Source organism: Asparagus officinalis, chromosome 2 (genome assembly GCF_001876935.1).
Source record: "Asparagus officinalis chromosome 2, Aspof.V1, whole genome shotgun sequence".
Lineage (NCBI taxonomy): Eukaryota > Viridiplantae > Streptophyta > Magnoliopsida > Asparagales > Asparagaceae > Asparagus > Asparagus officinalis.
In genome coordinates, this window is record NC_033795.1 from 6,163,047 (window position 1) to 6,188,105 (window position 25,059).

General features: G+C 36.8%; 1 protein-coding gene across 1 annotated transcript; it reads left to right on the forward strand.

The window, feature by feature from the left end:
- On the forward strand, window positions 19,729-24,518 carry LOC109830051 (probable serine/threonine-protein kinase PBL1). Its single transcript, XM_020397206.1, has 5 exons — window positions 19,729-19,910; window positions 21,646-22,302; window positions 23,047-23,304; window positions 23,452-23,571; window positions 23,662-24,518. Exons 2-5 carry the CDS (start codon window positions 21,676-21,678, stop codon window positions 24,268-24,270), a joined length of 1,614 nt encoding a protein of 537 aa, XP_020252795.1. The 5' UTR covers window positions 19,729-19,910; window positions 21,646-21,675; the 3' UTR covers window positions 24,271-24,518.

Sequence of the window (25,059 nt, forward strand, 5' to 3'; positions counted from 1 at the left end):
ACTTCCCGTGAAAGAAAGGAAATAGTTTAAACTCATATACCTTTGGAGTATTAAGGAGCAGTTTATACTCGTATACTTTTCGGAGTGAGATGGAGAAGCAGTTTATACTCGTATACTCATCGGAGTGAAGGAAAATAGTTTATACTCGTGTATCCAATGGAGTTAGGTCGTCTTTAATCGGCTTGTTTTGCCGTTATGACGTCGGTGTCAATTAGGGCTTGGATTTTGTTTTTGAGTCCAAAGCAAATATTAGTGGGATGAAGAACCCTTCTGTGGTATGCACAGTAGTTTAGATCTGTAATCATCTTAGCACCCTCCTGATCTTTAATAGGCGGTAGCTCGATTTTGTCGTTGGCGAGGAGGTATTCCAATATGGCTGGAGCTTCATCATCTTCGAAAGAATACTCCTTCTGAAACCTCGGATCGAGAGTCGCGTTCCTAGCGATTGTAGATGTTGTCGGTTGGCTTCTCTCAGCTTTCTTTCTTTTAAGAAAGTGTTCAGCTTGTTCGCCGTGCATTTTCAAATCTTTCCAAGTTTTGGATGGTACGACCCCCAGGGTTTCCAGGACATCGATGGAGAGATTATTATGGCATGTTTGCAGGATGAACTCCTCTGTAACAGGGTCTCTGCAATTCATTACCTTGTTACGAAATGCTTGACAAAATTGTCGACTGACTCCCCGTCTTTTTGTTTTTCATCCAGAAGGGTTCCGATTGATACTTCGGTGTCATCATCGAAGAAGTTGCTGAGGAACAAACTTTCTATGTCATCCCAGCAATTAATGCTCCCTGGCTTGAGCCGTCGGTACCAATCGAAGGCGGGCCCACGAAGGGTGCCAATGAATGACCGGACCATTAAAGCCTCATTTCCGGAGATCATACTCAAATGAGACTTGAAATAAATCAAGTGCTGAATAGGCGAGCTCTTCCCGTCAAACGGTGTGAAGTTAATCATATTGAATTTTGTCGGGTACGGTATTGAATTCCATTCACTTGGATCCGGACCATTAAAGCCTCGTTTTCAGAGATCATGCCCAAATGAGACTTGAAATAAATCAAGTGTTGAATCAGCGAACTCTTCCCCTCAAACGGTGTGAAGTTAATCAGATTGAATTTTGACGGGTACGGTATTGAATCCCATTCTCTTGGATAGGGACATGGAAGGCTGTTGAGTTAACAGTTCTCTCATTTGTTGGATAGCCAACTTCATTTCTGTCTTCACTTCAGCTCTAATTTCTTCACGTTGTTTGGCTAGAGCTTCCTGAAGTATTTGAGTGAACTGATCAGCAGTGATTGTGAATACTTCTCTGATTTGTCCTGTGCTAGACATTGTATCATCAGAAGCGATTGCAGAACAAGTGTCCGAGAATTCATCCTCCGAGGACATTCCTTCTTGCATTCTTTTGTAATCTCTGCGTCTGATGGCTCCTAATCGGAGTCGAGACATCCTTTGAGCAATTCTTGGATTGACTTTTCCTCTCGGGGAAAAGTCGGGATTTGAGTCACTTGAATGCCGCTTAGACTTTCTTTTATCAGCCACGTTGATGGTGACTTCAGGGAATTTATCATCTTGGGCAGCTGATTTTCTCTTGCGGAAATGTTTTGGCTTAGGCTTCGACATTTCGGTGTAAAAACTATGGAACTCCGAGACTCTTCGTGGAATGGCCTCTCGTTTGAAACAATCACATTCTGATAGCATTGCTCTAATAAGTCGCGCACAGGGACAATGAGAGCTCATTTCCTGAACAGTTCTCTTTCGAGTTTTGTTCATACCCCCAGCTTGATAGTATGATTCATCGGTATGATTGCCGAAAAATCTTATCGTCTGTTGGTATGACCTCCCAGGTATGACGATATCATTTGGTGAATGCGTCTTCTTCTGGGGGTGTAAAACCTTGTTGGCATTCTCAAGACAATTTATTTCTGTCTTTGAGCGATCCAAGGTTATGTCGGGAGTCGCACGTTCAAAACCACCCCCTTGCGGGTATGGAGTCTTAACGGGCTCCGAATGCTGATTTTGTTTAACTCCAAACTTTGGAATCCAAATTTTGCAGAGTTTTGGCGGTTCTTTGGCCACTGTTTTCTTGTTCCTTTCTCGTCTTTGTTGTAAGAGAGCACGGGCATGAGCAGCGTTTGCACGACGTTTTTGTATACGTTCTTTGAGGGTCGAGCGAGCCCTCTTGACAAAAGTCCATTCATCCGTCGTTATTTTAGCAGAGATATGAGTGATTGGTTGTTGAGACAACTGAACCACTCGATGTCTCCTCGACTCTAGGTCCGCGTGATAACGAACCCCATCGGTTTGTTCCAAGGCCTTAGCCATTTGGCGAGCGCGGCGTTGGCGTTGTCTCTGACGAGCTCTTTTTGTCAATGCCGGTGGGCTTTGATTTAATGACTCTTTACTTGGCGAAGAGCCATTATGAGCAGAGAGGTTGTGAGTAGAATCCTCAGCAACAATCAGGCGAGAGTCTTCATTCTGTGCCTTCTTTGGCATGGAAGTCTTCTTCAATAGTGAGATCCTCTTGTACTTGCGAGACAATGAAGATCTTGAAGAGGATGATGAGAGATATTTCTCAAACTTGGTTTGGTCGAATTCGTATTCGACCATGGATTCAACTGGAATCTTGATCGGCTGCGACACGACGGTCTCGGCAGCGAGACCGTTGGCTCCCACTGTGGTCGCCAGCTTGTTTGAGTCAAAAGTCGGTTCTGTTGAGGAATTCGCCGGGATCGCTTTGACTCGTGGACCACCAAATCACAGATTCTGATTGAATCGTGAGGGGTTTGATGATTCTTCCTTCGTTTATCGAAGTGAGAATTTGAAACGATATCTTATCAAAGTAAGATAGTCGTTCTTCTTGAAATCAAGTCAAAGCTCAATTTTAAGGGATTGCCGGAAGCTCAAGAACTCTGCTCTGTCTGCTCTGAAGTGCTCAAAATGATCAGCCCCCTTCAAAATTGGCCTTCGGGGGGTATTTATAACCTCCAGGAACAGTTGGCGGAAAACAAGCTCGCGAGACAGCATTTGCTGTCTCGGCTTCCGAGACAGTGTTTGCTGTCTCGGGGGCGAGACAGTAGCTTTGTCTATCGCGGCCACGCGACGAACAGTAAACACTGTCTCAAAAACGAAATTCTGACATTTCGCCTGTAACTCGCTTTCCACGTTTACTCGTTATTTGGCAGTTATCACGTGATTCTCGCCCACGACGTTTCGCCACATTCTTTGAATCGTTAGTGCACGTGTTGGGTTATGCGAAGTAGTTTTGGCCCTGCTGAGGAGCTGTCTCATGTGCGAGACAGTAAAAGTCTGTCTCGCCCGCGAGACAGTAAAGACTGTCTCGCGTGGGCGAGACAGTAAAAGTCTGTCTCGCCCTGCGCGAGACAGTAGACTGTCTCGCATGCGAGACAGTCTATACTTGTGTTCTTTTTGACATTTTGGATGACTTCCTTTTGAGCTGTGTTTGGATACCTCTCAGCATTTTTTGTTTGACATTTTGGATGACTTCCTTTTGAGCTGTGTTTGGATACCTCTCAGCATTTTTTGACGCCTACACTGTATAGATTGAATTTGATAAAATCGACGTCAAAAACGAACTCAGCACATCGAAAAATCCTAGGAACGACTTCTGGATCACCAAAATCCGCCTCCAAATCCTCGATCAAAAGACAAAGCAACATCAACCATCGGATCTGTATGAACAATACCGCTACAATATTCCTGCTACAGTACCATAGCTACAGTAAGTTTTTTCCTCGATTTCGACCACCGCGCTTCGACCGCTGACGCCTTCACGAATCGCGCACCGATCAAACATCTACAAACCGTCGAACCCCGCTCTGATACCACTTGTGGGGAATTTTTAGATCTCGCAAAAACTCTAAAAAAACTATCAAACGCAGCAAATAAAATCACACAAGATTTAACATGAAAAATCCTCAACAGAGAAAAACTACGGGATCAAAATCAATACACTATCACCTCCAAATTATAATCTTTTGCACAGACAAAAACTGCCAAACCCCCTCTCTCTCTCTCTCTCTTTCTCTCTACACTTCTTTTTCTTTTTCTTCTTAGTTTTTCCTCTAACAATAGAAGGACATATATAGAGAAACCAAAATCTTATCTCTACTCTAATTCTTAATTGGAATAAGATTCAACCTTATAATCATTATGGAACCCAAACTTCTAATCATGATAGATCTCTAACCCTATCTAATTCTCGTGAAGTTCTACAGAGAATTAAAAACACTATACTAACTTAGAGTTTGAGTTGATACCCAACACCTTGCACATGAAATATATGTACACATTTCAAGTGGTTAAATTATAAAGGTATTTATTTGACCCTTTTATCGCTTTGGTTTTTTTTCCTTGCTATGACATTATTTTAGTTATTTTTTTCTTGGCGCAAACAGACACAAAAGTTGGTCACTGGTAAAAAAAAAGGGGGTAAATTGCTGGTTTGAAGTACATTAAAGTGTGATTATTTTGTTGATTAGGGTTAGTGGAAGCCGTGAGAAACACTCCTATACCTCTTTCATTCATAATTAGAACAAAATTAGGTTAGAGCTTAAATTAAAGTTCTCTCTTTTTAATTTCACATTCATCAACTTTAAATTTCTTGAATATTCAGTAAAGTGTCCTCTTTAAGTTCAAGCTCAAATTCAAAAAGAGGTGGATTGAATAATAATAATAATATTTGGTGGAGGGTTCAACATGCCCTTTTTCTTCTTCTTTTTCCCTGATTTTTAAACTAATTTTGAATGAAAGAGGGAGAGAAGTGCTTCTCACGGCTTCATATAACCCTAATCATCAAAATAATTATGCTTTAAAACGCTCCACGTTAGTAATTAGCTAATTTTTCATCCGGTTTTCCACTTTTTGGTGTGTTTGCACAATGGGCCAAGAAAAAAAATACTAAAATGATGCTGGAGCAAGAAAAAAATATCAAAGTGGTAAAAAAGGTCAAGAAAAATATCAATCTGGTAATTAGCCACTTTTAATGTGTACCTAAATTTTCATGTGAAAGAATATAGTTTTTTTTCCAGATATAACTTGATTTGTTTAGGCCATGTCAATGCAGTAAAGGTCCATAGTAAATTTTTGGGTAAATCTCAGAAGGTCCCCTTAAGTTTTACCAATTCTCAGGTAACCCCCTTAACTTCTAAAATATCATGAAACCTCAACAAGTTTTGGATTCTCAAACCTGCAAAATATTTCCCACCCATTTGAAAATTGCAGTTAACGTCGTATAGGGATTTTTGGAAAATGTTGAAAGTTGAAGGGAGCTTCCTGAGACCCATGGTTTTGAGACATTTTGAAAGTTAATGGAGTTTATCTGAGAAATGCCCAAACTTAAGGGGAGTTCTCTAAAGGGAAAATTTGCAAAATAGACCGTTTTTATAAAGTAATTAGCGAAATAGACCGTTTTTAAAAGTAATTAGCAAAATAGACCGTTTTTTGACAAAAGAGGTCGATTTTGAAAAAGGGTTCAGAAAACATACGGGACTACTAGTCCCGTATGTTTAATCTCACTCAGAAAATATACGGGACTACTAGTCCCGTATATTTTCTGTTTGTTAACAAAACATACGGGACTAGTAGTCCCGTATGTTTTCTGAACCCTTTTTCAAAATCGACCTCTTTTGCCAAAAAACGGTCTATTTTGCTAATTACTTTAAAAAACGGTCTATTTCGCTAATTACTTTATAAAAACGGTCTATTTTGCAAATTTTCCCGTTCTCTGAAATCTACCCTAATTTTTTTATAAACAATAAAAAAAATAGAAGATAGTATATATAACAGATTAACACCAGAAACTATGGAGATCGAAAGCAACTTCCAACCTTAAACTCGGAAGGAAAAAAAAAAAGTTATTTTGAACATCGAAATGGCACCAAAGTTCTTCTCTGGTAAAGCATAGTTTATTACACAAAACTAATTTAATTTGTTTGCCTCAACTCTCGGTTGTTTGACTGCTGATGGAGCGAAAATACAAAACACTAGTTCGAGGGTCCTCCCAGTAATTTGTCGAAGACCTCAGCCCAGACCTTCTGGATTTCTTCTCGCGTAATCATCCCATTGACGTAGGGAATTCCCTCGAAATTCATTCCAAATCTTGACGTAGTCCTGGTCATGCCCTTCGGCGGCGACATCTAATTTGCAATTTACACCGCATTAATATTCTTATCAAATATTGGAATATGAGAAATGAATTTGCACACTTTGAAGTTCTTGGAAACAGGCTAATTAATCACTTATTATCCCAAAAAGAAATTCAGTAGCACTTACATGATCCTTTGTTGTCCAAACAATGTTTTCTCTCGGTTATTAGAACCATACAACAGAATATGACACTTAACGTATGGGAGATCTGTGCCACGCATTCATGTTACGTGGCATCAAGTTGATGAATATAAAATAGCATAGGTTCGTTTTGACATCAGAGGATCCAAGTGCTAATAAGGAATTTTGATATGACAAGTGACTAACCATGTATAGGGTAAAATGTCTATCTGCAATTAGGGCCCGTTTGGTTGCCCGTTTTTGAGGGGGAAAGTGACTGAAAGCTGCCACAGATGTCTCATTTGTGGCAGCTTTCAGGCAAAATCGCCTCTAAAAAGAGGCGATTTTGCCTGAAAACTGCCACACATGAGACATCTTGTTGGATATTTTATTAAAGAAAAGACAATTTAACATGTTTTACATATTTTATTTTTCTCAGCAATAAATACGTGCATAATGGCTATATAATTATGGCGAACGTTACCGTATTAATTACGGGTTTATTGCGTAACGGTCGACATTATGGCGTACGTTACTGTATTGATTGCTAGGATTTGTAACGGCTCTCTAAGACCCCTATATAAGCAGCCCTTCACATTCTCGGAAAAACAACAAGAAAAACAACAAGTCTCTTCTCTCCTCTTCATATTATTTCTTCATAGTATTGGTTTTTTTCTTCATCTGAACAGAAACTCTGTACTCTCGCCTGAGTACAGAGGCCGGCCGATTCCGGGGGTTTTTACCGCTAGGGGAGAGGGGATCATGTGCGCCAGGGCGATAGGCGGGTCCTCAATCTTCTAGGGCAGTGAATACACGACTGCTCCCGATCAGGTCAGATTTAATTATTTATTTTATTCGGATTTATTTCATGCTATAATCTTAATTATTTGATAAATTTCCAACATTCTAGAAGATTGATAAGTTTATAGCTTTTGATTTAAATTCGGGAAAAAAAATTATTTCCAAAGTTATTGTTCATTAGAATAGTCTACTGTTCATCCGAAAAAATCATCTTTTTATGTTACTGTTCATCTAGATATATTCATATATCTGCTGTTAACATTGTTTAAAAAAAATTGTTTTTGGTTATTGTTCACCCGAAAAATTATTGTTCATATTATTTCAGTTATTTTTCGTTAAAAAAATTCTTTTCTGTTACTGTTCACCCGAAATAGTCTCTGCTAATTATTTTTTATCTTTTGATTAAGTAGTTGTTGTTTTATTTTAAAATATATATATATATATATAAATAATTAAAAGTTACTGTTTATTTATTTTTAAGAACGTTACTGTTCATTTATTTTTAGGATGTTACTGTTCATTTATTTAAAAAAACGTTATTGTTAATTTAAAAATAGTTTTAATGTTCATTTTATTTTTTAAAAAAAATCTACTTAATGCTTACATAGAGCACTGTTCATCAGAGAATTATTTTTCTTTGCTCATAAAAATACAATTATTGTTCTATGAAAATTTGGTTTCTAAAGCCTATTTTAAAAGTAAAGATTATCTCTGTGATTAATTGCTCATGTTTATTGCTGATTAATTTGAGTTGTTAAATGCTTATTTTCATTAATCCTCTTTAATGTGTAAGCTTTATAGATGGGTTTTGCTCTCACGACATTTAAATCATGAGGTTCGAACATCAATAGGTAAACCCCTCCTCGGCCTTATCCAACATATGTTTGCAGTATAATTGCTTGGCAAATTAAATGTTTGCAGAAAATATTTTTTTTTTGAAGTTACTATTCACATATACTGTTAAGGAACAAAAACTTATTGAGTGAACCGATTCAAGTTTTATTGGATTAGTTGGTGTCTAAGGCAAGGTTTAGGGGTTGCGTAACGCACTCTGCAAGGAACGATGTACTTAATTGATTTTTGATCAACCTCTATTACTATCCTTACCTGGCTAACTACCTGGGTAAAACTTTAATCTTTTCGCTTTACTTTGATCAACCTCTATTACTATCCTTACCTGGCTAACTACCTGGGTAAAACTTTAATCTTTTCGCTTTAGGAGTTTTTGGTTTGGAATAAGAGGTCCGCTGGCTAACTACCTGGGTAAAACTTTAATCTTTTCGCTTTAGGAGTTTTTGGTTTGGAATAAGAGGTCCAGAATTATGAGAAAAATTCATATGCATTTTTTAATTACGCTTCTTGCATCATATATTTCCTAATGATAAATGATCAATATATGAGCGAACCAAATCAAAGAGGTGTATTTTTTTTAAAATTCTATTTTATATGGTGGATTATATTTCAAATCTTCAAATGTAAAGTTCATCTCTTTTATTGCATCATGATGGATATTGCAATAAATGGTAAAGTTCATCTCTTTTATTGCATCATGATGGATATTGCAATAAATGTTCATATGTCCTTTTAGATAATTTGTATTTGTTACATGATTAATTACAAGGTTTTATGCAAGAATGCACTTGAAAAATTTAAAGCACGTATGTACATGGGCAACTTTCTTCATCTGAGCAGAAGCTCTGTACTCTCGCCCGAGTACAGAGGCCGGCCGATTCCGGAGGTTTTTACCGCTAGGGGAGAAGGGATCATCTACGTCAGGCCGATAGGCGGGTCCTCAATCTTCTAGGGCAGTGAATACACAAATGCTCCCGATCAGACCAGATTTAATTGTTTATTTTATTCGGATTTATTTCATGCTATAATCTTAATTATTTGATAAATTTCCAATTACATGATTAATTACAAGGTTTTATGCAAGAATGCACTTGAAAAATTTAAAGCACGTATGTACAAATAATAATTTTATTATTATTATTATTTGTATAAGATGTGGTACTAGAAAATGGCAACATAAATTTGGAAGGTCTCTTTTGTAGACAACCAATTTAAATTTGAAAGGTCTCATTTGTAGGTAACCAATTTTAATTTGGAAGGTCTCATTTGTAGGCAACCGATTTAAATTTGGAAGGTCTACTTTGTAGGCAACCATTTTGTAACCTCTTATAATAGAAGAATTTTTTTAAAAAAATTATGCATATGAATTATGAAGTATGAAATATATTGTTCTCTTGAATGCTATGCATATATCTATTATTAATTTCATTCATGTATGTGCATATGCATAACTGCAGAATTTTAGTTCCACATTAGTTTGTATGCATAACTGCAGAATTTTAGTTCCACATTAGTTTGAAATGTTCAGATATTAAGGTCAAATCCTAATCTGCACAAACACTATGTGTTTACATCTTCAGACATAGACTATGATTTTTTATGATCATAGACAATGACCTAATGTCAATTTCAAACAATATGATGGACTAATTACAAAATAAGAACTTGATAAATAAAGACAACGCCTGCTAGGCAAAGTTATGATTCTAGACTTTGTAAAGCCTGAGAAAAATCTTGATGACCCTTTGACTAAGGGATTATCCAGGAGTGTGATTCTGGATTCATCGAGGGAGAAGGGGTTAAGCCCATAGATGAGGTTACTGACAGCGGCAACCCAACCCTTATTTGGAGACGTAGTCCCAATGTTGGTTCAATGTGGTAGAAACAAGCTAGACTAGTGATACTCGTGTGGAGCATCGACCCAGATATATTCATATGTCACTATGTAGCTTGTGCTACTACCCCTTCTCTATGATGATGATGCTCTTATGATATAGCTGGCTAGGCTGAGTTTTACTCTTAATAAGTCCAACGTGTGTATTATGGGGGGTATTAAATAAACGGTTGTTGTACCCTTTGAGGACTTACCTACGTGAGAGGAACCGTGATGGCCGCGGTTAGGGGGGCTGGGCTAACCCCTAGAAACTCTCATGAGTCGGTTTATTGTGAGCATGGCCTTTAACGCTCAACCCGCTTTGCTCAATACCTGATTAAAGGGACCTAATTCAAGGCCTAGTCCATTATGTCTCTCAGGTGGCGATGAACTCACTAAGGAAAGGTTCAAAGCCGGAAGCTACCTCTCCCAAATTCACGATACGAAAGGTTGCCCAACCTATATTTGTTTTATGATTTCTTGATTTATTTATTGATTATTAATTACTGAGTTTTCAGTTAATATTGCCTTTTGGGGGAGGGGACTGTTGGATATTTTATTAAAGAAAAAGCAATTTAACATGTTTTACATATTTTATTTTCCTCGGCAATTAATACGTGCATAATGGCTATATAATTATGGCGAACGTTACCGTATTAATTACGGGTTTATTGCGTAACGGTCGACATTATGGCGTACGCTACTGTATTGATTGCTAGGATTTGTAACGGCTCTCTAAGACCCCTATATAAGCAGCCCTTCACATTCTCGGAAAAACAACAAGAAAAACAACAAGTCTCTTCTCTCATCTTCATATTATTTCTTCATAGTATTGGTTTTATTTTTGGGCAACTTTCTTCATCTGAGCAGAAGCTCTGTACTCTCGCTCGAGTATGATAAATGATCAATATATGAGCGAACAAATCAAAGAGGTGCATTTTTTAAAATTCTATTTTATATGGTGGATTATATTTCAAATCTTCAAATGTAAAGTTCATCATTTTTATTGCATTTTGATGAATATTGCAATAAATGCTCATATATCTTTTTAGATAACTTGCATTTTTTACATGATTAATTACAAGGTTTTATGCAAGAATGCACTTGTAAAATTTAAAGCACGTATGTACAAATATTATTATTATTATTATTTGTATAAGAGGTGGTACTAGAAAATGGCAACATAAATTTGGAAGGTCTCCTTTGTAGACAACCAATTTAAATTTGGAAGGTCTCATTTGTAGGCAACCGATTTAAATTTGGACGGTCTCCTTTGTAGGCAACCAATTTGTAACCTCTTATAATAGAAGAATTTTAAAAATTTTATGCATTTGAATTATGAAGTATGAAATACATTTTAAGATACGAAAATATTTTTTTAAGATACGAAATCCTATTATGCTCTGCATGTATCTATTATTAATTTCATTCATGTATGTGCATATGCATAACTGCAGAATTTTTAGTTCCACATTAGTTTGAAATGTTCAGATATTAAGGTCAATCTCTTCAGACATAGACTATGATCTTTTATGATCATAGATCATGACCTAATGTCAATTTCAAACAATATGATGGACTAATTACAAAATAAGAACTTGATAAATAAATACAACGCCTGCTAGGCAAAGTTATGATTCTAGACTTTGTAAAGTCTGTGAAAAGAATCTTGATGACCCTTTGACTAAGGGATTATCCAGGAGTGTGGTTCTGGATTCATCGAGGGAGATGGGGTTAAGCCCATAGATGAGGTCACTGACAGCGGCAACCCAACCCTTATTTGGAGACGTAGTCCCAATGTCGGTTCAATGTGGTAGAAACAAGCTGGACTAGTGACACTCGTGTGGAGCATCGACCTAGATATATTTATATATCATTATGTAGCATTTGCTACTACCCCTTCTCTATGATGACGATGCTCTTATGATACAGCTGGCTAGGCTGAGTTTTACTCTTAATAAGTCCAACGCGTGTATTGCGGAGGGTATGATATCCAGCTGTAGTACCCTTGGAGGACTTACCTACTTGAGAGGAACCATGCCGCGGTTAGGGGGGGGGGTTGGGCTAACCCCTAGAAACTCTCATGAGTTGGTTTATTATGAGCATGACCTTTAACGCTCAACCCGCTTTGCTCAATAGATAAAGACGTATTGTGTGTGTTTTTATCAATACCTGATTAATGGGGCCTAATTCAAGGCCTAGTCCATTATGTCTCTCAGGTGGCGATGAACTCACTAAGGAAAGGTTCAAAGCCGGAAGCTACCTCTCCCAAATTCACGATACGAAAGGTTGCCCAACCTATATTTGTTTTATGATTTCTTGATTTATTTATTGATTATTAATTACTGAGTTTTCAGTTAATATTGCCTTTTTTTTTTGGGGGGGGGGGCTGTTGGATATTTTATTAAAGAAAAGGCAATTTAACATGTTTTACATATTTTATTTTCCTCGGCAATTAATACGTGCATAATGGCTATATAATTATGGCGAACGTTACCGTATTAATTACGGGTTTATTGCGTAACGGTCGACATTATGGCGTACGCTACTGTATTGATTGCTAGGATTTGTAACGGCTCTCTAAGACCCCTATATAAGCAGCCCTTCACATTCTCGGAAAAACAACAAGAAAAACAACAAGTCTCTTCTCTCATCTTCATATTATTTCTTCATAGTATTGGTTTTATTTTTGGGCAACTTTCTTCATCTGAGCAGAAGCTCTGTACTCTCGCCCGAGTACAGAGGCCGGCCGATTCCGGAGGTTTTTACCGCTAGGGGAGAAGGGATCATCTACGTCAGGCCGATAGGCGGGTCCTCAATCTTCTAGGGCAGTGAATACACAAATGCTCCCGATCAGACCAGATTTAATTGTTTATTTTATTCGGATTTATTTCATGCTATAATCTTAATTATTTGATAAATTTCCAACACATCTGTGGCAGCCTTTCCCTTCAAAATAAACCAACCAAATGGGTCCTTAATCATAAAACATTGATTTGATTTGTAATGTATATGAAGAAGTTACCTTGTGATCTTGTAGCAGTTCAGGCTGAGGATTTGCTAAGATCGTCTTTTCTAGGTACCTCTGGACTTCCTTTTTTGAACGAAACCTTTTCCTTGTCTTTTCTTCTACATAATATTGCAATAATACTAACTAGTATGGTAACTAATTAAGGTTGGAATGTGACAGAACAATTCATTGACAATATAATGAAGTGATTATCCACAACGGTTCAGTCTATATACCTCTATAAAAAAAATCCTCTCTTTTGAGAGTAAAAAAATTATTTGGAGAGTTTTGCTACATTGACCCAAAATATGGGACCAACAGGGGGGGACAGGGGAGGTGTCCCCCTCCTATTGCATAATAAGTTAGTCATCAGTAGGGGACAGGGAAGGTGTCCCCCTCTTATTGTATAATGAGCTGACCATCATTAATGATGATCAGCTTATTATACAATAGGAAGGGAACAACTCACATGTCCCCCTGTTGGTCTCATATTTTGGGTCTTTGGGGAATTTTTTTTTATTTGGAAGTGTATCCACACAATTAGTGCTATAAGGACTATCCGCAATTGGGTGATACTACACTGATTTATCTACACATAACTCTTTTTTCCAATGGAAAATGAATTTGATGGGATGGAAAAACAACAATGATTCATTAAGATATGCTATTGGAAATGATGCCTTGAGATTAAGGGGTTGTTTGTTTGCCTAAAAAAAAGAGGGAAATCAAAGAAAATGAAACCTATTTCTAAGAAAAATAGGTTTTGGGATTGTTTGGTTGGCTAAAAAAAGAAGGAAATCAAAGAAATGGAGATGGGATGAGATGGGTTGTCACCTTATTATAGGATGATGTGAGTGATTTTTTAAGAAAACTTGTTTTGATGTTGTTTGGTTGGCGGAAAAAATAAGGAAATGAATTATAAGAAACCTATTTCTTGTAATAGGTTGTTTTCTTTTGTTTGGTTATTTCTTAAAAATAAGAAAATAGATGAGATGAGATGAGTTGTCATTATATTATTGGATGATGTGACCCACACTTAAAGAAATTGTTTTCCTAGCTTTTTGGGAGGAAAACAAAGAAATGAAATGTTAATGAGATGAGATGAATTGTCACAATCTTATTGGATGATGTGAGTGATTTTTAAATATGAGATGAGATGAGTTGAGTGATGTTGTGGATGAAAATAATATTTTATTAGATGTGGTGGATGTGATGGATGAGTTGATGGATGAAAATAATATTTTATTAGATATGGTGGATGCGTTGTTGGATAAAAATAATATTTTATTAGATGGTGTGGGTGAGTATTAGGGATGAAAATGTGTGAAATTGTACTTTTTAAGATTTCTTGGTTTTCATTTCTATTTTTTGGTTTTTTAGGAAATAACCAAACAGGTCCTAAGTGAAAAATTTTCAACTATGACAATATCTTTAACTTTTCTTTATCGTACTCATATCTTGATCTCTGAACTCTTCTTCTATTGTAGAAGTGAATTCAATCACTACCAATGATAGATTGGGAGGAGTCAAAGAATTTTATCAGACTAAAAAATTTATTGTTCTTATTGAACCAAAAAGGTTGCTTAAAAAATTAAGAATTAGTTACATGCAGGTATCATGTGGTACAGTGTAAGTACACGGATGACCTTCAGGTATGTGTATCTATAAGGATAATCCTGAGATTGCTGAATAGGATTACATAGATAAATCCCAATGAGAGAATTCTCCATTGTACGTAGATACATAAATCCCGGGATCACCTCTGTAACTACACCAAACCATTGGGTGCCAGGATGTAAATAATCAAAAAAATCAAAGCAATCTAAGATAGCAGTTACTAAAACTCATTGAACTAATGGTAGACCTTTCAAAATATGAATCATGGTAAAGTTAAAATTAATTCTGTATAATTTTACCTTATCTATATTTCCTGCTGTTGCTCCAGACATCCGTTTCTTTGTCTTAACGGTCCATCCTTTTGGCAGCCAATCAGACTTTCTCTTCTCAGAACTTTCTCCTGCTATGCTCTTCATATTTTTCATATTATCAAATGTAGAGTTTTCTCGATATAAACTCTAAGAAGAAATCAAATGGTTTTGTTCCTTAAGCGACGGGATTTATATGTAGTGTTTTGGTAATTGATATTTTGGTAATAGGTTGAATGCAATATAAGGCGAATAAAAAGGGGGCGTGAATTCGAAATACAAATCATTTCAGAATGCTTTGCGTATAAGGGAAGGGGACGTGAATTTGCATATACAAATCACCTGAGAACGCTCAGCGTATAAGGGGCTGTTTGGTTGTATGTTTTTACCATGTAAAAGGATGGAAAGTGTAAAAAAGTGGGTCCCAATGTCAGCTTTCATCACTTTCAATTGTTTGTTTGTAGTTGTGAAAATAGTGTAAAGTGATTTCATATGCTGATGTTGCTTGTAAAGTGATTTCATAAAAAAAGACATGATTTTAGGAGAAAGCTGACATTGAAGTTAGAAAAATAATAATAATAAATAATTTCAACCAATATGATCATTTGAGTAGGGACCACTTTTTACACTTTCCAAACAAACAATTAATATTACATTTACAAACCAAACAAGCAATTTATGATTCCAATGGAATAAAAAACAAACAAAGAAAAATATACAAGTGAAATTGATGAGGTGGACAATAACTTTCCAAGTTGTGTCATAAATACACAATTTTACTAACAACAACCAAACAACCCCTAAGGGAAGGGGGCGTGAATTTGCAAACCAAATCACCCCAAAATGCCATGTGTATAAGAACGAGGGCATGAACTTTTTTTGACCGGAAAACAGGGTGAGGAGCCCTGCATATATATATATTAATGAAAGCATAATTATACATAGACATCGTTTGGGAGGAGTTTGGAGGAAAATTCCAAGACCCCAAAGCAAAACAACCAACAAAACATCAAAATGAAATCCAGAAAATAAGAGAAGCTGCTACACTTCTAACACAAAAAAACAAAAAACAGAAAAAAAAAAACAGCTGACAAATTGTCTAGAAAGCTTCGAAGTAGACTGGGACTAAGAATCTGGGAAGAGAAGGACTATTGAATCAAATTGCTGCAGAGAAATTATTTTCCTCCAAACTAAGAGGGCATGAACTTGCAACTTGAATCACGTCTAAATGCCCTACGTCTATGAAAGGATGCGTGAATTAATTTGCAATGCAAATCACCTTTGCACATATAAAAAGAGAGAGCGAATTTGCAAATACAAATCACGTCAGAACACTCGCCCCGCATGTGAGCTGGCAGCAACGCCAGACGAAATGTTCAATTTGCCCTCCTACCACACCCATCGATGGTTAAAAAACACCACTCGCATGTTAGGCGAACTGAGGGGATTCAGTATAAATGGAAATAAGAGAGAGGGCGGGGCGTGGATCGGGTCAGTCTCAGATTGATCCGACGTAGTTAAATCATAGCCATCATGTTTATTGATCGGGTCAAGGATCTAAATTCGTATTCGAACAACATAAAATCAGATGCCATTGTAGTATCTTCTTAACCTCTTCAACACTTTTACGGATTTGGATCCTCTCCACTACAAAAAAGTAGTGGAGAGACCACTACTTTTAATCTCAAGCGTTGATTATTTAGTAGGCGGTTATGATACAATCTAAATCTAACACTTACCATACCCCCGTGTATTGCACTCATTCCTAATTTGCACTAAAAGAAAAAAATCATAACCATCAACTAGATAATCAATGGCTGTGATTATGTAGTGGTCCCTCCACTATTTTTTTTGTAGTGGAGAGGATCCGAATCCCACTTTTACATGTCAGTACCTGATTTTTTTTTAACTTTAACCACTAAATATTTATCTGCTATGATTGAGTGATATCTTTGTAGTCTAAACATAACTTTGATTTTTCTTTAAATGGTCAAACCTGGTGAATTAGATCAAGCCTGCTAATTTTTACTTGATTAAGAGATTTAGAGCTAGCTATTTTGTAGTACATTAATGGCTACTAGGCTACGAATTTTAAGCGTACGAGGATTTTCGTAGTGATGGCATTCAATTTGATATGAGGGCGCTAACTATAAGCTAACAATCTATTTTAGAAAATGGGCTGTCAAGTTACTAACTTGTGAATCCCTACACTACACCGCACCGCACCAATGTAAGTATGTAACTAGCGTGAAAGTTCACAAGCACGTAAATCTCGTATTTGTGTTGTCTTATCTGTGAGTTGCCATAGCTTGTAGGTTCCCTCGACATTTCAGTCTTAGAACTGATGAGAGGGAGAGTGTATATTTCACTTTGATGAAATATATCACTTTCGATTCGATTCTTGTTTCCTTTGAGAAATAAGAATTTCACTATCTATTCGAGTTTCCTTTGAGAAACAAGAATATAGAGGTTGACTTGTGCTTTTGTGACTACAAAAGTCAGGGCTATCTCCTAGGTGATATCGCTTCCGCAACGTGAGAGCGTGACTCTGCGCTCAACACTCTGTGTTCTCAAATGATAGCTTCTTTTCTTTTTTTTCTTTTTTTTTCCTCCATAAAGTGTTACACCCTACTTTTTTTTTATCAATGCAAATTGTCCTAAAGCATAAAAAGTGTTGTCCTACAGCACAAAAAGTGCCAATAGTTCAGTAACAACCAAATTCGCCACCTATTTGTTAACTATTCATGTTACACAGTGCATAGTCCAAATGCTTAGTTCAACAGTAAGGATCCGGATCCAACCAACTCACCGCAGTCCTTGTTCAAGCCCAATATATAATAATACCACTTGCTCATGGGCAGGTGAAGGTACAAGTTGAACACATTTTGTCCACACAATCCACCAGACTAATTAAACAATATTAGAGGCTCATGTGATCTGCCACCAATTAATCAAGATCATCATCATCATCTGCTCCAAATTTTTGACGAAAATCAGGAAAAAATAATCCTAAGGAGGGCGTAGGGCGGAAGATGGTCATGTTATCTATTATAGACCAAATTCCTATCAAAACTATCCGTATACAACAACTATATCATATTATGTGTCATGTGTTATATGAATATTGACATACACCTCTCTAATTTCTATAATTGTAATTATTATAAACCGAGAACGTGGTGATAGATGAATGTGAAAAAGTAAACGCACAGATATCTCAAATATCATCCACTCTTTGCTCCGCGTGCGCTGGAAATTCCATATGTAAATATAGTCTCCTATGGAAAGGTTAGAAAAAGATAGTGGACTTAATTAATGAAAATTGGAGCAAATATCTTGGTTAATCTTTATAGATTAATTTAGCTCTCAAACTCTATTTAAGATTATTAACTTTTGATTAGGTCCAATTACCCCTCCATACTGGTAATGATATAAAAAATGCCTTCTATGGGACAACTTTTTTTTTTTTTTTGCATAGAAACCATAGGATCCATCCATCTATGATTAGAAGTGGACTAATCATAATAAGATTGGTAATCATAGAACAAACTAATACTCTAAACTTCAATTTTTCCTTCCCTCTTCAACAAAATGTGAGTCACACTTGTTTTTCTTCTGCTTCTTCTGCATTCAAACCGACCAATGTGGGGCCCCATTCAATGGAGTAGGGCTTATTATTGAAGCTGGGCCATCGATGAGGCAAGGATTAGGAAAGGTTAAGGGCTGGGATTGTGGTCAGAGGTTTGTGTTGTTTATAGATTGTTTGACTGCACCTAAACTGCTTTGAAAATGTATTTCGTCTTTGACTGGCAGGTCACATCAAGGGCCTGTGCTCCACAATCCACTCTTTTGCTTGCTCAAAATTGCCCCTTGAAATCACGTTTATCTACAAATTTGCCAATAACGTCTTCGAAATTAGAGTATTTATTTTACACTGTGTGATTGGTATATTATAAGTTGGTTACTCTTGATCAATAAAAGGTTGAGAGATTTAGAAATTAGTGAATTGAGTGAATAAATTTTTCTTGTTGCACCAATTACCACATTTAGGACAACCTCGAGTATAGTGTCATTTTCATCCGTTCGCATTCTGATGTATACAGAAACAAGCTCCACATCTGTTACATATAATAAATTAAGATTTTGATCAGATCATTTAATGAAAAAGTATGATTTCGATGGCAGATTGATCTCGAGAAATGATTTATTGATAACTTCAATCGTCCAAATAATTAAGAAAGCATAAGATCCTAACGTATAGAAAAGCTATAGATTTGAAATCTAAAGATGAAATTGAAAGAGCGAGAAGTAGAAAACTAATGGATAGAGAAATACCAAGTGTACTTGGATATTAATTTTAAAACAATTCCAAAAATGAGCACATGATAAGTTTTATAATAACTTCGTTATACAAATAGTCAAGTTTTCAATCCAATGAGTATAAATTTTAGTCACAAGTTATAAACGGAAATCTAATTTGTTTATAGATATGCGTGATGTACACGGTATCAGAAATAATCAGCATAAATGTGTACGTATTTGTATATAAATATCAATCTTACTCAACAATAATGTTTCTTTAGATAGTAATATCTCCAAGGTGTTCACAACATTTATCCTCATGATTTCTTCTTCTGTCCTTTAAAAAAGAAGACTCTTTTTTTTTCTTTTTATCCACAAATCCAAACAAGATAAATTTTCAAACAAGCATATCAAAATTAGAAATGTGATGGCCAAGGCAAACATACTTCTTGACCATTTGTATAAAAGTATCAGTGCTACTCACTTCTCTCTCTCTCTCTGTCCACAAATATAAACAAGATACGTTTTTGGAAAGCATCTCAAAACTGAAAATGTGTCAATGGCCAAAGCAAACATTTTGGTGGCCAACCAGTGGCATTTTGGGAAACCAATAACATCAGAATATTAAAAGTCCTTCAATGCTGCATAGATGGCCAATATCTTCAGCTTTGACCAGTGTGCTCTCTCTGTCACTGTCACCCCCTTCAACTTTTCCTCTCTCTTTACCCCCCCACAATTTATTACTACTACTATTATTTTCTAGCTATAATCCAAAGACTCTCTCTTGTTCATCTCTGTCTTCGTCTTCCGGGGGCTGTTTTCATTTTTGCACACGGATCCAATTTGTGGTGAATCCCACAGGTCAGGTTCTTGCTCTTTGAGCTTGCAGATTTTTTGTGGAATTTGATCGATTTTGTTGGTAATTATAGGGTCTTTTGTTCTGGGTAGTAATCAAAACTCGAGCCTGTTGGTGATTGGCCAACTCTGGGTTTTGCTTTTGGATGGTGTACTGTTAAAGATTGAAACTTGGAGGAGTTTGCTTTGCCTTTTTGACAAATAATGATGGTTTTTTTTGGGGGAGGGGGGGGTTTAATGATTTTTGCTATAGGAGGCTATTGCCTTTTTTTTTTTTTTGGATGGTAACTGCAGTGATTTCTAGAAATTAGGGTCTTTTATTGGCCAACATTTGGAAGTTTACGGATGGAAATTTGGGGAGAGGGCCAATAGATGCTGTTTTAACCTTTTTGTTGGATTAAGAGAGTTTGGGTGCTTTCACACTGATTGTTGTTAAAGAGGGTTCTAGCTTTCGAAGTTTGAACTTTGTTAACTATTGGCTAATTTTTGGCAGTGCTTTCGGATGGTTCAGTGTCAAAAACCTGAAGTTAGCTAGAATTTTCTAGAATTTTATGGGTAATTTTGGCTAACCATATAGCAGGCTTCTGTTGATGAGGGTGTTTGGAATTATGTGAAGGTTGAACATGTGGAAACAAAAAAATGCTGCGAGTTCAAAGAATGTTCCGGTGTTGAAATTTCCCTAAATGGAACAATATTAGTTTGTAGGTTTTATGAAGAAACTTTGGCATCTAGATCAAGGAAGAGAGAAATCTTTAATTCTACGGTTAAGTTTGGCAAGTTGGCAACGGTGTTAACAATTACACTAGTTGCATATACGGGGTAACTATTGGATTCGCCTTTGCCAGTTCTTTGAGTCGATATACTTCGCAACCGCAACACATTCTTCTCAATGCTGAGGCGTTATGTTGTTGCAAAGTGGTAGGTATAGTTTTCAGTTTGGTTGGAATAGTTGGGGATTTTCATTCTTGATATATAATTCAAGTTGTTGGTTCCTAGCATTAGAAGATGAAATATCGGTGCAGGATTTAGTGGCTTTGTGTAACATGAATTCCATGGGTCCTTGTCTTGAATTGAAGCATCAATTCAATCTTGTGAAAAACCTAACCACTTGAGTTAATAAAAAATTGGTTCTCTACATCCATGTTCCCTTTTCTATGTATAGGGCTTTCTTAGTCTGAAAGTACCTTGGTAAGTTTCTCACCGCAAGATGAGCATGAACGATAATTAAGCTGAGCAAATGTTGGATCTTTTAGTGGATACCTCAAAGATCTGTTTTGAGCAGGAAGCAGAAACAATAAACATTTTCAGCAGAATCTTCTTTGCATTGTCAGCTCACATTTCTTTGTAGATGTTTATTAGGAGTTGAGGTTACTGTACAATGGTTAGAAATGTGTGTACGTGCTACATACTTGAATTATGGTGTCGCGCTAATTGGCTGCATTTTCTCTGTTGAGCAATGAAGCCATGAGGTTACGGGTTGCATTTGACTCCTAAGACTAAGATACACATGAGAAGTATATCAGAAGTTTCTATCAAGAGCCTCTATTTTGCGGAGCAATTTTCTATCCAAGTTAGCAAACCGTCATAGCTTTTTCTTGCACCCTGATTTTCTTGTCAATAAGAGTTATTTCATAAAATAGCATTTATATAAAGCTCTTCCTCATGGTAGTTTTAAATGTTCGATCATACTTTTCATTAGCCCATCTCCGTATATTTGTGTTTCTGATTTTAATACTTGCAGGAAACATTAAAGTCTATAGTATTAAGCAAGATGGGCTGCTTCACTGTCTTAAAAGGAAGGAAGAAGAAATACGAGCAATGTGCAAAGAAAAGGGATATTAAAAGAATGGAATCCACAAGCAGCACGTTACCAGAACCCGAAACGCGAGGGCCTTCTCTGCAATCTGCACCTCCCAGTTTCAAAAATAGAACAAAACTCGTCCAATCAAATAATTGGGCCAATAACAGAACCCGAGCATTATCTGCCCCCTCAAGCCTAGTAGTTGCTGATCAGGATGCTCTCTCAATGGAATTGGACATCGAAGAAGAACTCAAGGGTCAAAGTGGAACATTCAGAGACCACCGGCTCTCAAATCCCCTACCTCTCCCGCTTCCTTCACCGAAGGCTACTTCTACACTAAAAAATACAGGAAGCTTCAAATCTACGAATCTCAGCAGTCCTATTCAGATGTCGGGACCTTTGCCTCTGCCTCCTTTAGGGGGAGGGCTTCGTAATTTTTTGTATGAAGAGATTTCAACGGCGTGCCAACATTTTTCAGCGGATAGATGTGTATCTGAAGGTCTGTCATCGACGGCGTACAAGGCTACATTTGGAGATGATAGTACAAGTTTGAAGAAGCTTGAAGCCACAGTCACTCGCCTGCTTCCTTCTTCTCAGGTATCTTGTTCAAGTCTTATGCTAATGTTTATTGTAATTTTTCTTTAAGTGGAGAAATCCTGTTAATATAGCTATTATAATAGGGTTTTTCCACAGAAACCACCTTTGAATTAGGGTGATAATATGAAAACCACTTTAAAGTTCAATTAATACAGGAACCACCTTTAAAGGGGTTGCTGGGGTTCCAGTTGCGATCAATCATCTTGACCTATTTTCCAGTGAAATTTCTATTGACATCCTTGGGTATTTTATTCTCATGTTCCGACCTTTTCCTCTTCCATTAACCCAATCTTCTTGCCCATCTCAGTAAGCTGAGCATTTAATTTCTTCTTCTCAGTCAGATGCATATTCAGAGCATATAAAGGTCAAGTGATTGATTGCTACCTATACCCCCTTTGTAGGTGGTTTCTGTATTAATTGAATTTTAAAGGCGGTGTTCATATTGTCACCCCCATTTTAAAGGTGGTTTATGTGTAAAAAGACCATCACAATATGATATGCAGCCCTACTTGATTAAACAAATGTTCTTCTCAAACTCTAAATTTTGTGATCTTATTGTCTTTAGATTTTAGGATCCCATGCCAATAACAGTGTCTTCTAGCTACATGTATTCATTAGCTAAATTTAAATGTTGGAAATGATAGTAATTGGTGATATACATAATTCAATGGTAGTTATAACTATTATGGTCTAATTTTTGACGGAGGACATATGATTCTAACATTTATGATTCTAACATTTCAGAGCCTGAAGGAATTTGTGAATGAGGTGAACACAATAGCATCCTTACAACATCCCCAACTTTGTAAGTTGCTTGGTTTCCACGCACGTGAGGGTTCTGATGATAGAATGTTGGTCTATGAGAGACTGTTTCATGGAAGTTTAGATCGCCTGCTTTACGGGAGATCAGATGGACCTTCAATTGATTGGAATGCACGGGTGAAAATAGCCATATGTGCTGCACGAGGTCTTGCATTTTTGCACGAAGAAGGACCATTTCAGGTAATTGAACTTAAAACTCTGTTCGTTTTTCATTTTCCTTAAAAAATTAATTTCTCTACTGTGGGCAACTATCATGCTCCTTATTATGCATTGTGGATGATGGCAATCTTATTAATGTCTCTCTTGTCACCGTGGGTACTCTTATAGGCTATGTACAATGAGTTCTCAACTGCAAATATACAAGTCGACAAAGATTTTAGTGCAAAGCTATCAGGATATGGATGTGTAGGCTATAATTCCGATACAGAAATCCTGAACACCTCGGCGGTAAGTTTTCTCTGTGGTTTCTCGATTTTATCACAATTCCAGAAAATTAATGAATTTCGCTAAGATTCCAATTTTCAATCTTTCTTGCAGGCCACTGCAAATTTATCAGTTGAAACTTTGGAGAGAGGATTACTCACACCTAAAAGCAATGTGTGGAGCTTCGGCATTGTCCTTCTTGAACTACTCACTGGCAGGAAAAATTTTGATTCTAGACATCCCAAAGAAGAGAGAAACATCGTCAAATGGACCAAACCCTTTCTCTCTGATGATTGTCGCCTCTCCCTCATCATCGATTCTCGAATTAAAGGGCGATTCCCTCCAAAAGCAGCTCGAACAGTTGCTGACATCGCCTTAAAATGCCTTCAGAAGGAACCCTCAGAGAGACCTACGATGAGAACTATTGTGGATTCTTTGAAAAATGTTCAAGACATGAAGTCTCCTTCTCGATACCCACTTCAGGAGCCATCAGCTGTTGTAGGAAAGCAAATGTTGAAGTACCCAAGCTTCAATGGAGTCGTTATTCCAGCACCTAAATCGAGTTACTCACCGCCACGACTAGTATCACCAAGGACCTCTGAGTCAGCACTTCTTCCTTCTCGAACTTGTTCTTCTAATTTCTCGTTGGTAGAAGATGACAGGTTGGTGACTGTTAGGAAGTCTCCATCTTCAATTCGTCGATCAGGGGTAGAAGGGTTTTAATTGTTTGTATAATGTAATAATATCTATTCTTTTGGTTGTGTTTAGTTTTATTTTTTTTATGTGATTAAATATAGATGTGGTATTTTCCATGAGTCCTTGATATATTGGACAGGAGCATGGAAAGTTGTAAATAATGATGAGTGTACGCTTTCTATTTTGAATGGATGTACAAGTTTTTTGCCTGAGAGCTAAAACAGTGTTGGTTGTGGCTCCATTTTGAACGTGCATCCTTCGATGTGATTCTTGCATAGAGGGCTGATTCTGTAATGCTGAAGCTTGTATAAACTGCAAATAATTTGACAATGTAAATTGAGAGTACTAATTTCATTCATTGTTGATGGTCAGTATACCTAAGTTCATAAATATAACATGAAATCAAGAAAAAGTAGGTTCTGAACCCGATAACTGCACTCTTTCTCCATATTTGTTGTACACTATAGTGCTCAGCTATGGCACTTGACTTTTCTACCATTAGTCAGAATCTGGGTGAACAGGACAAAACTCTTCACACAGAGATTTCAGCAGCAAAACTCTTATTAGCCAAAGTAGCAAGACCAATTTTTGTTAATAAAGGATAAAATCTTGATATTCATCTTCATTAAATCCAGTTCATTGCTAATCGCCAATCGTTGCGCGTTACTAGGATATCATGCATACCAGATTGCAATACCTGTATTTCGTTAACTGTTAGTATACTAGTCCGATATCCACTACGAAAACAGTTTTCGATATGCTATATAAATTTATGCAGTAATACATAATGGAACATGCAGTTAAATGCTATGCAGC

Coding starts and splice junctions, on each gene's coding strand:
- LOC109830051 (XM_020397206.1), top strand. CDS start 21,676: ATGGGCTGCTTCACTGTCTTAAAAGGAAGGAAGAAGAAATACGAGCAA. Junction 23,305..23,451: donor ACGAAGAAGGACCATTTCAG/GTAATTGAACTT, acceptor GTACTCTTATAG/GCTATGTACAATGAGTTCTC. Junction 23,572..23,661: donor AAATCCTGAACACCTCGGCG/GTAAGTTTTCTC, acceptor TCTTTCTTGCAG/GCCACTGCAAATTTATCAGT.